The 16048-nt window shown below is 45.7% G+C and overlaps 1 protein-coding gene across 3 annotated transcripts in view; it reads left to right on the forward strand.

Annotated features, from left to right (window-relative positions):
* Positions 1-265: 265 nt before the first annotated feature.
* The window catches only part of DGKH (diacylglycerol kinase eta), a 172872-nt gene continuing 157089 nt past the window's right edge, over positions 266-16048 (forward strand). For all 3 annotated transcript variants that reach the window (XM_087757192.1, XM_087757189.1, XM_087757190.1), the window contains exons 1-2: positions 266-384; positions 8056-8235. In XM_087757192.1, coding sequence (XP_087613318.1) covers positions 328-384; positions 8056-8235 — 237 coding nt within the window. In that variant the 5' untranslated portion in view covers positions 266-327. The remainder of the gene's footprint in view (positions 385-8055; positions 8236-16048) is intronic.

The following is a 16048-nucleotide window of genomic DNA, read 5'->3' on the forward strand; positions in this document are numbered from 1 at the left end:
ACGCGGCGGCGGCGGCGGCGGTGATGATGTGAGCGGCGCGGCAGCTGCAGGCCGGCTCCCCCGGGAACCGGGGCTGAGCCCGGTGGCCGTGGGAGGGAGAGGAGCCGGGCGGGGAGGGAGGAGGGGGCCCGGACGGGGCCGGGGGAGAAAAAGGGAGGAGCGGGGCCGGGGTGGGGGGGAGGAAGAGCGGCGCTGGGGAAGCGCTGCCGGCCGGAGGAGCGGCGGCGGCGGCGGGAGGGAGGGAGGGAGGGAGGCGCAGCCCGGCGTAACCGGCTTGGCTGCCCGTCGGCGCTCGCCCCGCGGAGGCAGGGGACCTGCTGCGGGGGGATGGAGGAGCACGGGTACCCTTCCTATAGCGCCCGCAGCCCCGCCTGGGAGGAACTGGTAGGTACATGCGTGCCTTGCAGTTGCACAGGCATTTCCTACCCTTTTTCCTGCCTGTATTGTTCAGCCGGGGGGTCGGGCTGTCATCCTTATCGGCGTCCCCCCTCCCCTTCCCTTCTCCCGACCCCGCTCCGCGCCAGAGCCCGGCCGCCGGCTCTCGCCCCCTCCCCGCGGGGCGCGGGGGGGTGGGAGCCTTTCGCCCCCGCCGTGTCCGGCCATTTGCTGGCGGGCCCGTCCCTCGGCGGGACGAGGAGTTCATTGCCCTTTCCGAGTTTCACTGCCCGGGTGGAAAGCCTGGGATTAGCACCGAGAGCCTTGCCTTTAACTTTGCCGAGGGGGGTTGGATGTTGATACCGTTAAACGCCTTCTCTTAGCACAGCAAAAGCAACGTGTCCAGCGTTGGGAGGCAGTTTCCAGAAAGAAAACACTCTTTTTTTCCCTTCTTCTTCTTCTTCTGTAGCCAAGCTGGGCATTGCCCCCGTCGCAGCGCAGCGGCAAAGGGGGCCGGGGCCGGGGTACCCCACTGCCACCCTGCTTTCTGGGGTGCGGGGAAAGTGCGTGCCTTTGGGCTGCTCCGAAGGGAGGGGAGCGGGGAGGAAAGCTGCGGTGTGGTGGCTTTGCGGTTTGTTTAAGCAACTTGGAGACCCTCCTTCCAACTGAAGGAAATCATGTCATCGGCATCCTCAGCAGGCGATAAAATCAGATTTCCCTTTTCAGGGCCATCTGGTCCCGCTCTTGGGCTTTTCTCCATTGTGCAAACACACACACACACACATCAGGCAGGGAGGGCTAAAAATAGGCTTTGGGTAGCTGCTTGGGAGATTTCAGGCTGTCTGAGAGGTCAAGGCTAGGCTGTCTCTGGTCTTGAACTTGGTGAGGCGACATGAAGCACGGACCCATGCCGCTGCCAAGCTCCCCTTTAGTTGGCTGTGCCGTATTTTGCTAACGTCCAGGGCCCCTGGTTTTACTTGTAAACCCCGTTTTAAAGAGCAGCTGGGGGAGAGCCACGCTCTGCCTGGCTCAGCGTGCTCGCTCCCAGGAAAGCAGCAGCCCAGCCCTGGAGATACCCACAGTGAACTCAGTTCACCCCCTTCCCTCTTAGGATTTGTAGCCCTCCCAAATACATTTTTACTAGCCTCGTTTTTGTTGTGAAGTTGAACATCCCCCTTCACTGCCCTCTGCAGTTCTCAAGCCCCGAAAGCTGCTGCCGAAGATGCAGCTGTGATAGGGAAAACAGCTGTATGCGTGTTTCGGTAACATGGAGCTGACACCGAAAGGATCAGGCAAGGGAAACCCGAGATTTTGTTGCCTGGAGAGATGAAGACATCGTGGGAGGAAGGCGACGGAGCCGATTCCTGCGAATGCATTATCCTATTAAACAGTGACATTTAAATTGGCTGCTGTCATTCGAAACTCGGCTGAAACTTGGGAGGCAGATGGATTGCAGCCCCTCCGCTTGGAAATGCGGAGTCCTGGCTGAAGCATCCAAGCCCATTTCCTTCTGTGCACAGGGCTCAGATAAACAAGGAGCACATCTTTTTTTTCTCCATTTCCCCCTCCCCCAGTAAGGGCCAGGATTTGGGTCATGTTTATCATTTCACTGCTGCATTTGTTAAAGAGTACATCCATGAATGCAGTTTTAAGGTTAACCACTGCACTGATTTCCTTTACAAGACTCTAATTTCAGCTAAACCACTCAATCCTTTACCTGGTAACCTGCTGATAAAATACATAGTCTTTGTGGCAAAAGCCACATCGTTCTTCTTTGTATCTGCTCATAAGCAGGCTTTTTATTATAATGGGGGCAAAGGGAGATTTAGGTGAAGGGAAGTGATGAACGGAAAAAAAAGTGCCCAGACCTCTCCCTCACTCTCAAAACACAGAAAAAGAGCAGCAGGATAGAGGAAGCTATTTATTGCAGGTTTTGAATCTGTGCAAGTTAATTATCTGTGCAAATTGTCAGAAGTCATTGGGAAGCGCTGTCCCTATAGCTGTTCTGAGAAATAAGTGATGGATATCAAATGGAGCCACAACTTCTCCTTTGCCTGTCAGGGTTGGACTTGTCTGTGTGCAATTTCAAATTTCTATAAAATCCTTTCCTTAATTCACAGCTCACTTTTGAATGGAAACCCTCTTCCTGACTCCAGTAAGGATTGCGTTAAAGCCTCCATGGTGGAGCTAAATAAAAGTAACAGAAAATGTAAGGCTCATCCTGCATTCTCCCAAGAGAGATTTGGTGGCTTTGTACTCAAAATATACACAATATATGTCTTACAAAGTTCTAGACCTGACTTTCATATTTTATATGAGACCTCAGTCTTGACTTCACCTTTCCCTTGAAATGCATAGATGAGTCCTAACACATTTGCAAAGTGACTCTTTATTTTGATGACCTACACTGGTTTATATCTGTTCACTCCAAAGCATACAACACATTTTTGTAACCTACAGGTTACAGGATTGCCTCAGCTACCCCTAAAGCAGCCATGAGCAATGCAGTTACTCTCTTTAACAGTGGTATGCATACATTGTGTTATATTTTGGTTTCCCTTTTCGTAAGTAAGGAAGCCAAGAAAGAATAACATCGCTAACTCGATCTGCAGAGGGAGTTCAGACAGGCAGATCTGAAATTAATTTGCTCAGTGTGGGGAGCCCAGTTAAAAACTATAGTTACCACTAACCATCAAAATTAGGAAAGATTCAATAAAGTCTTTTAAGCATGATGAATTGTTAACCTGACACATACACCATTATTCATCCAGATCCCCTCAGAACAACTTTTCAAGGTGGAGGAAAAAAAATGTATTACCCTTCAGCTTATAGATGCCAAAGTGACCTAGAGAAAAGGAGGTAAATACGCTTGTTATGGAGGGAATCAATATTAGAGCTGGAATCATTTATGTTCCTGGAATCAAACAATGCATTAATCTGCATTATAAACTATAATCTCCAGCCCAGCTAGAGCGCGTGTGTATTTGGTTTTTTTTCCTACATTGCATATTAGCGACACATATTCTATTATTGGGACTGGATGTGGTTGAGTTAAAACGCTCTCACAGTGCATATATGTACCCAGCACTTTGGGATTCTTTGAATATAAAGGGCAGATCATCAGCTGATATCAACTGCCGTAGTGCAAATGATGTCAGCGGAGCTGTTTTGTATCAGTTGAGCATCTCCCTTTAAATGCCAGCCTTTCTTTACGCTTTTCACCAGTCTTCCCTTGCTTCAGTTAGGAAATTCAAGGCAATTACTAAGAAGCGTGAAACTGAGTATGTTAAATGAAAGACATAGCGCATGCAAATATCGTATGTGTTTTTAATAGCTGCATATATCCCCATATTCTTCAAGAATTCTTCATATTCAGAAGTTTAGGGGATTTTAGTGGTACCACTTGTACCACAGTATTCACAGCTATATTCACTGAGCTGAAATGTGCTATTCAATATTTCTCATACCGAGTCTGACATTGATCACCTGGAAGAATTTCAGCTGTGAGATGAAGGGATGGAAGTCAAGTTGGCAGTCTTCATTGAGGCAAAGCTTCATGGCTATCTTAGGCAGCTTTACCTGAGTGAAGGCTGGAACTGGACCCTGATTATCTATTAATGCCTCTGAAAAGAAGAACAAGTGGAAATGGTGAGATCTTTAAAACTGTCTTTGTGCATGGACAACGTATATGTTTGTAGAAACAGCTTTCTACGCTAACATAAATGAGTAACTCGGGTACTTTCAACAATGCTTAACACTTGCTTGGTTTCTCCGTTTGGAAGAACTCTGCACACATTAGGTGATTGTGGATTTTAGAACCCATAATTTTACAGATTCCAGTACGCACTTCGCCAAAACCATAGTCTCATTGAAGTGTACTTGTGGGACACTTCCTACCACGTCCAGATTTAGGTTATCATTACTAAAATCTTCACATTAGGTGACCTGAGAGAACATGCTTAGTACTTCAAAATTTTTTCATAGCACTCTGAAGTTTATCAAGATATGAGGAATAAGACTCGCTTGAAAGTGAAAGGCTGGTGGATTCCCTCCTTGTAACCCAATTTTTGTGTTTGGGCATTCAGGAGAGAGGGAGATGACAATGGGGTAGCCCACACGAGGATGCATGATGCCCTCTGCATGGTGCAGAAAGCACGCAGAAGCTAGGGTTGATAGTTAAGCTCTGAAGGTGAACAGAAGTTGAAGAATTGTATTTATTGCCCATTTCACCTACACATAGTCTTTTACCAGAGTTTATGTGTTTGAGATGAAATCTAGATCAGAGGGCTGGAACACCTCTGCTGTGAAGAAAGGCTGAGAGAGTTGGGGTTGCTCAGTCTGGAGAAGAGAAGGCTCCGGGGAGACCTTATTGCGGCCTTTCAGGACTTAAAGGGGACTTATAAGAAAGACAGGGACAGACTTTTTAGTAGGGCCTGTTGCGATAGGCCAAGCAGTAATGGTTTTAAACTAAAAGAGGGTAGATTCAGACTAGATATAAGGAAGACATTTTTTAGAATGAGGGTGGTGAAACACTGGAACGGGTTGCCCAGAGAGGTGGTGGATGCCTCATCATCGGAAGTGTTCAAGGCCAGGTTGGACGGGGCTCTGAGGAACCTCATCTAGTTGAAGATGTCCCTGCTCATTGCAGGGGGATTGGACCAGGTGACCTCTAAAGGTCCCTTCCAACCCAAACTATTCTATGATTCTATGAAATCTGAGCTGTCCATACAGATACCTAAGGAGATCTCCAGCTCCTCTGGAGCTTGCACTGTAATAACCATTGGATGTCACGGGAGCTGTTACCTTTAAAAACCAAATTATTAACTTGTTTCTATTTTTCCATGTAATATATGATGAAACAATGTATTTACATCCATTGCTAAAAGGCCCAATGTTTTATAAACCTGAAGACGAGTTTTTAAATTAACTTGCAGTGTAAAAGCAGTGTGAAAGCAGTTTGAAAACAAACCAAATTAGTGTTTTGCTTTGGAAGATACCGGTGCTGTGCATTTATTATTCCAAAACTTCAGTGGAAGGTGTTTTTGAAAATACACTTTAATCACCTACTGTATCTAGGATCAAGGTCTAAATATGTAAGGAACAAGCAACCAGATGATGTTTTATTAAAAAAAAACCCCAAACACCCAAAGGTGCAAATCTGGGGTCATCAACATAGTCAGCTTCATGATCTCCCCGAGTTCAAACGTCCTAATCCCAAATTATACACTTGAGGCCTTTGTGTGCCTTTCCCCCTCGCTGTCTCATCTCTCCTCTTCAACTGAATTTGGAAAGGTATTTTCTGTGGGGGAAATGTCTACTTGTCAACAGTTTTGCATGTAACTTTGCACAGGATCCTAGTCCTGTGATGCAAATACATGGCAGTCACATGTGCCGATATTTTGAATGCTTTTTCAGTATGGGAACAAATCTAACAGTAAGTAGTGTTGTTCAGCTAGCGCTGTTTAATTTAGTTGAATTAAATGGAGTTAGTCAATCTTGCTGGCATTCTGTTAGCACTAAGTGTTCCTCAAATCATAGTCACAATTACGTGTAATATGTGTCAGCATTAATTAGCAAACTCTGTCTTGTCGTCCTCTTGCAATGTTTAGTTGTCATTTACCTTCAAAAGGCTCAAGGAATTGCAGTGAGACGTGTTCTGGCGTAATTTGCTATTCCTGAAATTAAGGAGGAGAAGAGGAAGAAAGGAGGGTGGAAAGAACAAGTGTCCATAAACTTTGTTCTTAACCTATCTTTCTTCCTAGCCGTGCCCTAAATTAATTCACTGAGAGCAGTACATACTTGTGCTTGTCCAAGTTTGATCCCGTGTTTTTGAAAAAGGAGAACTCTTTCTCAGGTGAGGAGTGAGACAAGGCAGAGTCATCCCTTAGTTTCACAATTAGCCTGTAAGGAAAAGGGACTATAGGAGAACTTCATCTGTTTTGAGATGTGGTATTAATGGTAGGATTTAGGCCCTATTATTATTCTAATAGGGAATGTAGGTAACATGACCAAAATTCCTTTAAAATATAACTTAATAGAAATATTGACTTTTTAAATGTAACTTTTGAAAATTTTTTAATATAACTTAGTAGAAGCGGTCCTATGTGGAGGAGAGTAGTAGAATCTCATTTGAAGTACCTGATGCAGTAACACAGAACTAAGATGCAAAACCTGCGAGGCTTCATGGAAATATTTAATTTCACCTACTACGAATAAGTCCCAATAAAATAAATGGGGTACGCCAGAGTGTATGAAATTAAGCTCGCGGCAAGGTGTCTGCAGTGTGCGATAGGTTGTACACTATGGGTTTGTTTTTCTTTCTCATTAACTGCTTTGTATTTAGGTACTGCGGCATTATATTAGCATATTAAGAGATGTCAGTTCCCTTTCTAGAAATATAAATAGAATTGTGGGAATATAGAAGCCACAAGTATTGGTTGCTTTCTTATGTTTAATCCGGTCCATGCAGCTAGGGGTTGTGTGTTTTATTTAGTATTGCTGTGATTTAAATGCTTATTTTGAACACTGACTACATACAAGCCACAATAATTTCAAAGTCCCACAATTCAGAACATGTGGTGACATTTCGAGACCGTGTGAGCTGCCAGATCTGAGATTAAAAGGGAAAACTGACCCTTTCTTTCCCCAAAAGTAAAAGCTCCTCTTTTACAAAGACGAAAATGAAGAGAGCAATAAGAAAATTAAACTAAGAGGAGAAAACAACTGGAAAGCAATGTATGCGTTTGCCGAAATTGTCCAGCGCTTTGATGCTGAAGGATACCACGGGATTGACTGGGTGAAGGCGTGGATAAGGAGCCCCTTGCATTAGATGCCACCTATCCGGTCCCCAAAAGACACCCAGTGGTCCCAAGGGAGAGCAACGCGGTCCTCAGCCGTGACCGGACGGCACGGGCGACGGCCACCCGCGTTCAGAGCCGGACGGCTTCGCTGTGCTTGCGTGAAGACTCGGTTTCCCCCCGCCCGCTGACGGTCACCGGGCTTTACACACCCACGGCGGTGCTCACGGAGGGCTGTGGGGGGAAGGCGCTGGGCTGCCAGCGGGCCGCTCTCCGCCGCTGCCTCGCCCCCCCGCCCGCACCACGCGGGCCGCGGCGCAGGCGGGACGCGGGGACGCCCGGGCCGGTGCGGGGGCGCCGGGGCCCTCCCCCCTCGCCTTCGCCGCTTTCGCCCCTCGGACTCACCTGCGGCGCGGGCCCCCCCGAGCCGGCCCGGCCGGCGGGGCGGCACCGGCACCGGCACCCGCCGCCGCTGGGCGCCCCCTGGAGCCGGCGGCCGCTCCCGGCCGCTCCCCGGCGGCTCCCCGGCGGCAGGGGCGCAGGGGGCCGGGCCCGTCCGCCCCGGCTCCGCCCGCCGCCGGGTGGCGGCACCCCAGCCCCCGGCGAGCGGGGAGCGGCGCCCGCCGTGGCCGGGCCGGGCGCGCCGCCCTTCCCCGTCAGAGGGGGCGGCGGAAGATGGCGGCCGGGCGGCCCGCTCCGCTCCGCCAGCGCCCGGCTCCGGCTCCGTCCCCGTCCCCGTCCCCGCCGCCGCCACCGCCTCCGTCTCCTCCCCCCCGCGCCGCCTCTTTCCCCACCCTCCCGCGCTGCCTCCTCCTCCTCCCCGGGGAGGGGAGCGGCAGCGGCTGCCCTGGCTGAGCCGGGCTTGTGTGCTGTCTCTCGGCAGGAGTCCGGGAAGATGGCCGGGGCCGAGTCGGGGATGAGCGGCGCCGGGATCCCGCAGCAGCCCCAGCCCGCGGCGGCGGCGGCGGGGCCGGCGGACGAGTCGTCGGACAGCGAAGGGGAGCAGGAGGGCCCCCAGAAACTCATCCGGAAAGTGTCCACCTCGGGCCAGATCCGCAGCAAGGTAAGGGGGGCAGGAGCCGGCGAGCCCCGCTGCCTCCGGGGCGACTTTGCCCCATGCCCATCCAAGAGCGGGGCCAGCCCGGAGCCGGGGGCGGCCGCTGCATCCCGCCCGCATCCCCGGGAGCGGCGGCGGCGGCGGCGGCGGTGGTGGTGGTGGGGGAGGCAGCCGTGCCTCTTCCTTCCTTCCCTCTCCCCTCCTCCCCGTCCAGCTGTTGCGTCCACATCTGTCCCCGGCTGGCAGGAAGAGCCCCCCGGGGCTCCGCGGGGCCGGAGGGGAAGCCGCCTTCCCCGGCGGCCGGCAGCCGCCCTGCCCTGCCTGGAGTCCTGGGTGTGGGGGAAGCGGCGGGCTGCCTCCCTCCGGCTCCTCTTCCTCGGCGGCGGGCACCGCTGCCGCGGGGATCCCGCCCTGCCTCCCCACGGCGCGGCTGGGCTGCTTCAGCCGGCCCTTCCTCACCAACTTTCCTTCTCCCCCCCCGCCCCGCTCCGTCTGCTTCACCCCCGGCCCCGGGGGGCCGCCGCCGTGCGCTCCGCCGGAGCGGCGGGCAGCGGCGGGCAGCGGCGGGCAGGGAGCCCGCGGTGGCGCGGCGGGCTCCCGTTTGGGAGCGGCGGTGGCGCGAAGGAGGGAAACGCGGTGGCCGCTTTGAAAGGCACCTCGCGGGAGAGGAGGGAACTTCTGTACATCCTCGCTCCTGGGGCTGGAGAAAAAGCAGCTGTCAGAATTTTAGGTTAATGCAGTTTTTTTGGCTGCCGAAGTCATCCTGGTGGAATTAACTTTTTGATGGATGCTGTATTTATATCACGTTTTTTTTTTTTCCTGTAAAATGAACTTCAACAAGCACGCATTTAAAAGTACATAAATAATGAGACCTGACTTACTTTCTCTGTAGAAGGATCCCATGACTTTCTATAAAGCGTGGTCCACATTCAGTGATGTGGTCTGCAAAAAACCCCGTTGGGGAGAGCCTGTGGGTGCAGTGACATCAAGATCAGGGTTTTTGCTGGAAGCGTCTGGTTTGAGGAGCAAAGTGACTCCATGCAGGCCCAGACAGATCACACTTAGGGTTTGATTTGTACACAGTAGGTCATGTGGTGTTGTTTCCTTTACAGAGCACCCATTAAAATTAGTAAGGAGCTGTTTGTGGAGTCCCGTCAGATTGTTGCTGTTCTTCCTTTGAGCTTTCGCTTCACACGGTACATCCAAAAGGCAGCTGCCTTTAAACAGAAAGCATTGGTTGTTAAACAGTAGCAGTATCCCGTTATGCGAGGTGGAAAGCAATTTTTTCCTGAAACTTCCTAAACATGACGTGTCATCCCATTTTATTGCTAAATGTTAATTTTGCATTTGCAGATGTTAGGCCTGGCTGAAGGGTCAGGATAATAAATAATATACAGCTATTGCATTGTGTTGAAAACATAGCCCTACACAAACTTTCAGCTTGAACACCGCTTCTGTGTGGCGGTCTTCAAAATGTTTTAAAAGTGACGGAGCGTGATGCTTTATTAGCTGTAGTGGTGTTAAGTGTATTCGAGAGATTGCTCTCTTGGTTGGTACTTGTGCAAGGAAGGCATGTGGATTATGAACGTTATTGAAACAGGTCTGTGAGCATGAGATCTCAGCCAATCCTTACCAACTGTTACGGGTTGGTGGGATATTCTGTATCTGGGGGCTGTGAATGAGCGCAAAGCTGGGATGGCCTGAAGTTCTAAGACAGCTCTGCAAGTGATGCTTTTGCTTATCTTAGTTAGCGTCTCAGTTCTATTTCTGTGAATCAGATATATATAGGAAAAACTGGCTGCTGACATAATGGGAGTCATAAAATGTTGCTGTACTGGTTGCAGTTTACAATAATGTGCAACCCCAAATATAAACATCTTTCTTTCCATTTAATTAAAACTGATATATCTTTGTTAAAGATGAGACCCATGTTAAATAATTCAGTAGCACTTTATTTTATAACTCGCGATGCATTATTTAAAAGTAGCTATATTTAGACAGACAACTCCCATTTAGTTTAAGGGTGTTGTATGTTTGCTGTTGTAGTAGTTGGTGATCAGTGGTTACATGAAACCACTAGAGCAAGGAACATCAGGGAGCTACTCTTTTACCCAGCTAGTCCCTTTCATTCAAATTAGATTTCTTAAGCTTCACTTACTCAGTGAATGTGTTTGTAAGCTAAGGTTTTAATTAAATGGATTGGGTTGTTCTTACAGCTAAGAATAGACTTTTGAAAGAAGCCAAAACATGTATATTACATTTATCATTGATGCTTGCGGGCCGTTTAACGCTGTGCTATTTTTCTCTGGAGGTTGCTTATATACTTACTTGAAACATTTCAGCAACGTGGTATTGATTCCTTAGCTCAGAACTATACCCCAAAGTCTCTGCTGGTAATTGTTTTTATTTTACTTAAGGAAGAGGTTATTTTTAGATGTTTTGGTACAGTTGATCATTTGTGAAAGCTACCATATGGTGATACTTTGCAGAGAGAATCATTCAGGAGTGGGTTTTTTTTAACGTGTGTACAATAAGATTTAGCGAATGTATGTATAAGAGCAAACCCCTTCCGCTAGCACAAAGAAAGTCCAAAGATTTCTAACACCTGTAGTGCTCAAAGGGAGTTTTTAAGTTTTGCCCTCTTCTTCCTAAATAAAAACAATTAATTATTTGGCTGAAAACAGAAGTGGTGAGAAACAGAATGGGAAAATGAAAAAAAAAGGATACTACATTGGCAGATGTAATTACACTGAAGTTCATTGCTTGTTTGTGATACGCTAATCATATGCATACAGTTCTACTCAGAAATCTGTTGTCCAGTTTTACTACCACTTGCCCATGTTGAATAGCAACTGCCTCTGCAAATTGCTCGCTTTATTTCAGTGGAACTACTTTTACAGTAAATCGCTACGTGAAATGGATGGGTGATAGGGCCAGATGTTTATGTAACTTCTCTTATGGGTGTATTTTTAATTTATGCATATGTGTTCCTCACATTTTTAGAGTAATTTAAAGGCCTGTGTGTGTCACAATATGGCCATTATTAATTTCCCAAACAGAAAACTTGAAGATCAACGTGTTTTGGTGTCTGCAAACCTGAGGAGGAGAGAACAAGTTGCAGCGCAAAGGACTAAACTATTCTTTGGGCCAACACCTTGTTTGTACCTAGGAGCTGTTTGCTCAAGCCCCGTGTTTGGTTATAGAGTGGCACTGTGGCAGTAAATGGCTTTAGGGGAGTCAGAACCGAAATTAATTAGTAATTCTGTGAGATTAAAGCCAGCATCTATAAACCTCATCCTGGAAGCTGTGGCATCTGTGGAGCTTGTATGTGTTCCCTGGAGGAAATGCAAGGGAATAAATAGGTAGCAGGTACCCTGTGAAGTTCGAGCAGTTTTGAGCTGAAATCCCCAATGGAAAGCGTTGAAACAATTCTTGACTTCATGCTGTCTACCCACAATTTCCCCATCTCTGGGAGACCTGAATATTTAGTACACAAAAAATGTCTCGGTAAAACCATTTTTGGAATATGCATTTTGTTCTTATGAAGACTTTGGAAAACTGTCGTCAGACAGTTTTGAAGTAGTATATATCATGCTGTACAAACAGTGTTAGATTGGGGATTGAAGTCGTGGAAAGTTCTCCATGCGTCTGTGTTAAATTTGTCTTCTTAACTTTTAAAGATGCTGGTTAAGACAGGCAGCATCGGTGCCTTTCCTAAATGAAACAGATGACTTCAGATCTTTGGGGCTGCAGCCTGAAAACTCTGCCTGTCATCAGCTGGGTTGTAGTTTCTTTAAAGTTAATCACTGTAGTGCCAAGTATGTTCCTTAAAAAGATGGTCTTGCTTCAGTTCTTTATAGCTGGGACCTGTCAAGAAGGGAAGGTTCGAATTAGAGCTGGCACTTTTTCTCTTTAAATTCTGCTCATCTTGGGGGCAACCACAAGATTAATAAATAAAATGCTCCCTGGATACTTGGAAGTAGGGTCATCAGATGAGCACAGTTACAGTTCCTACTCTTGTCTTGAGTACTCTCTGCTAAAAGTGGATATAAAGAATAGCACTTTCATCGCTGACCTGGCTGGATACGTGTTTTGCTCTTAAGTCTGCAATTGGGTGTCATCTGGCCTGTGTTTATTTTTGGATGAAGCAGACATTCTGGAGCAGAAAGTATAAATCAGGAAATGCAGGAAAATAGGGTGTATTGAGCGAGATAAATACACTTGTAATGTATCTGGGAGAATGGTGTCTTCCTCTCCTTCACCCCCAGTGGTTTTTGTTAATAATTAAATTACTGTAACGTGGGAGATGTTCAGAAACACCCGTGTGTTATAATTAGTGGAGATGATACAGTGTTGTTTAGTTAAATGGCAAGAGTTGTTACTACAATTATCTTACCTGAAGTCTTAATATGTTTTTTTAGATATCCTAAATCATTATGGAGTAATAAAAGTAAATTAATTCACTTCCCCACTGTGTTTTTATTGGCCTTAGTGGGTAACACCAGCCATTTAGGCACTGAGCCTTCGAAAAGTTTCTAACCTCTTCCATATGGTGACATTTGCCGGTGCCAAGCCCCTGCAGTCACTTCCTGTTTGTTTCTGGCATACGTTTCTCTCCGGTGACCATAGCTTGTTAATTCACCTAAGTGTAAAGTGCTGTGGTCGGTACTGGTGTTAGACTTCACGAACATCACGCTCTGCAATGTAACCTGCTTTTTCTAGCTTTGATAGTTCCTGATTTACTCAGCTAAGTAGTGGTTGATTCCTTTCTGGTTAAGGAAACACGATTTTTATGTACCAGAAGTTCTCAGGAGAATGCCACGGTAGCAAATTTAACCCCATTGGGGATCCTGTATGTGCATTAAGGTTGTCTGAATCTGCATAGCTTCAAAACGCGTTGTAATTTGCAATTTTGCAACAGCAGTAACATGTATAGTGTCTAAACTTTATCGCTGTGTTCACACAGCATGGGGCAGAACTAAAGTGACCAAGTGCATAGAAATTGTCCTTGAGTTCTTGGCATCTGGCAGTGCTTACAGAAAAGACTGAAGGGTGCTGCAGGATATCTGTCTGCAGTATTCGTATTTTCCATCATTTTCACTCTGCGATTAAATTCGTTATTCAGTGAATGCATTGTATATCCATCCTTAGTAAAATGTTTCACCAACTTTTCTCCACAACTGTTGTAAAATCTCTGGTAAATTTGATTCCCTCCCCTCATCCCGGGGTCTTTAACCTAACTTTAAAGTGAAATATTCAGAATCAGTTCTTCAGTGTATGCTCCTCATACATGCAGACACACATACTCATGCACAGAATAATATATTTAAGGTTTCATATACTTATATATATATATTATTCAGTTCTAGAGTAGGCCTGGATGAAGCAAACCAGTTTTTAGGGTGAAGTGGTGTGCAATATTTATTGCTTCTCGTACTTGCTGTATCTTTACATAAGCTTTCAGAAAAGTGTCCATTAATGGAAAATTTCAGCCAAAGACATGGTAGTTTTGGGAAGTTAAAAATGACTAAACGCGCTATGTAGAAGCGAACAGGCTTAGAATGGAAAGAGTTACACCATTTAAGGCATAGTGGTCATTACTACTCCAAATCCTGACACATGTTTGTATAAAACTGAAATGAAATCTGCTAAGGCATTTTAGTGATGCATGTAGTGGCAAAGCTTAAATTGCTAGCGAAGTACCAGAAAAGAGGATCTTGTAACTTTTTAGTAGATATTTGCAAGCAGGTCTTCGAAGAAAATGTTGCTTTTGGTCTTTTTTTTTTTTTTCTTTCTAGAATCTTTAAAGGATTAATGCTATTTTGTACTGAAAAATAACAGGAGTTATACTTTTTTTCCCCCAGCCAGCTGGTGAGCTGTGAATGCGAAAAAAGACAAGATAATCACACTCTCATCTTTAATATAAAAGATGTTGATTGTTTTGTGTTTTGTTCCACGGAGCTGAGGAATGCTTTTCTGCCAAAAAGATCAGGTGAAACACATTGAGCTTCTTGTTTAGTTTAGAGAGAATTTCTGGTTTTAAGAAGCACAAGAAGAGACTAATTCAAGAACAAATGACAACTGGGAATCCCTTTCTGAGATGCCTTATCTTGTGAACTTCATGCGCACAGTCCCGAAGACACGTAACAGCCATGCCAGAGCTCAAGAAAGGACTATTCTATAGCTGGATCTTTATCCATGTAAGGCTATATAGATAATTTGTGGACATTTTGAATTACATCAGAATCCAAATGCAAGACTGCTGTATGACTGCTGTATGACTAGCTGGACTAGCCAAGTTAGTTTGGATGTCTGTAGAAGAACATGTAGAATTAGTGATTTTATAATTGAAGTAGTGATCACAAGAACAGTCTGACTATCACAAAGCCTTTATCCGAAGGGAAGTTTTGAACCCTCTTGACTTACTAAAGACGGTAAAAGGCAGTTTAGACCAATGTTCTTGCTGTGGAACGCTCCAAAAGGCTAAGTTTGTTTTTAAACAATGTTACTCTCATTTTCTTTGAACTTTGACCAACCGTGCTTCTGGCAAGGGATCTAGAGAGCAACATATAGAGTCTGGAGACCTCGAAATCTAAAGCGCAGCAAGAAGGTAATGTGCAGTGTTGTGTGTTTGTGTGTGGATTCATTGAAGGTCAGAATACGGAGTTTTGGGTATAAAAGAATGCTTCTGTAGTCATTCTGATGTTTTGGATGTTTTCCTTTGATAGGGATAGTTAAGACATAGTTTGGTGTCTTGCGAAGGTGCTTCAGTAGCTCACTTGCAAAGGAACCACAAGACCAATATTTTGTTCTTCCAATATTTTGTTCCTGTTGGCCATTAGATTTTTGAGATTCTTTATAGTTATTTGTAACGTAGGTGGATGTGATGTTATAAAGTTATTGACAGCATGGCTAGCTTTGTTCATTTTTTTCAGTTTGATACTTTGGTACCCGGACTTTGTCTTCTATGAAGAGAGATAACTGTTTCTTTCACTTTTGTATTTGCTGCCATCTTACGTTACTGTTTTATCCTTTCCCCTCCTGCCTCCAAAAAGTAAGTTACATTCTCCAAAATCTTATTTTAAAAACCTAAGAACAGGCTACTAAATAACAGTGCAGTAACCGTAGCTCTATTATACTAAGTTCAAGCCACAACTCTGAATTCGCTAGCAATGGCAAAAAAAGCCTAGCTTGGGGACATCCATAACTTACATCCTCCACATGATAATGAAAAGAAACCTCATTCTTTCTTAATGTAAACATTGTATTTATCACAGCAAACAAGCTTAACGCTGACCCAAAATAAATATTATTTCATTGATATGCTAAAAATAAGACCACTGCATTAGATGCTATTTAAAATGAAATAAGAGATTTATTCTAGTAAAACATTTAAGCACATACTGAAACACTTCAGTTGTCCTGTACACTTTTATATGATTAATTACTTCTTAAAATTAAGCCGGCACTTAAGTGCTCGTTGGATGTGGGCCATAAAGGTTTTGTACACGAAGTCAGAACATAGTTGACTTATAAAACTTTTGCTGTGTAGGAATTATCCTGATATATTGCACAATTATGAAGAAAGAGCAAATAATTTTTTTTTTCCAGCTAAGTTTCTCATTCGACTGATGTTCCTGTTTAGGAATATTTCAGCGCTTAGAGACTGAAAGCACGATCAGAAAAAACCTGAGCTATACTCCTGGGAGAGTTAACATTATTGTTATGAATTCGGCAAGGCTTTACACTTGATGAGAATTTATTTGTTTATTAGATGGGCGGTGTGAGATTTATGATGATCTGAACCATTCATTTCCTT

The sequence above is a fragment of the Nipponia nippon genome, unplaced genomic scaffold (genome assembly GCF_047370975.1).
Source record: "Nipponia nippon isolate SJK-2023a ecotype South Korea unplaced genomic scaffold, ASM4737097v1 scaffold_2, whole genome shotgun sequence".
Lineage (NCBI taxonomy): Eukaryota > Metazoa > Chordata > Aves > Pelecaniformes > Threskiornithidae > Nipponia > Nipponia nippon.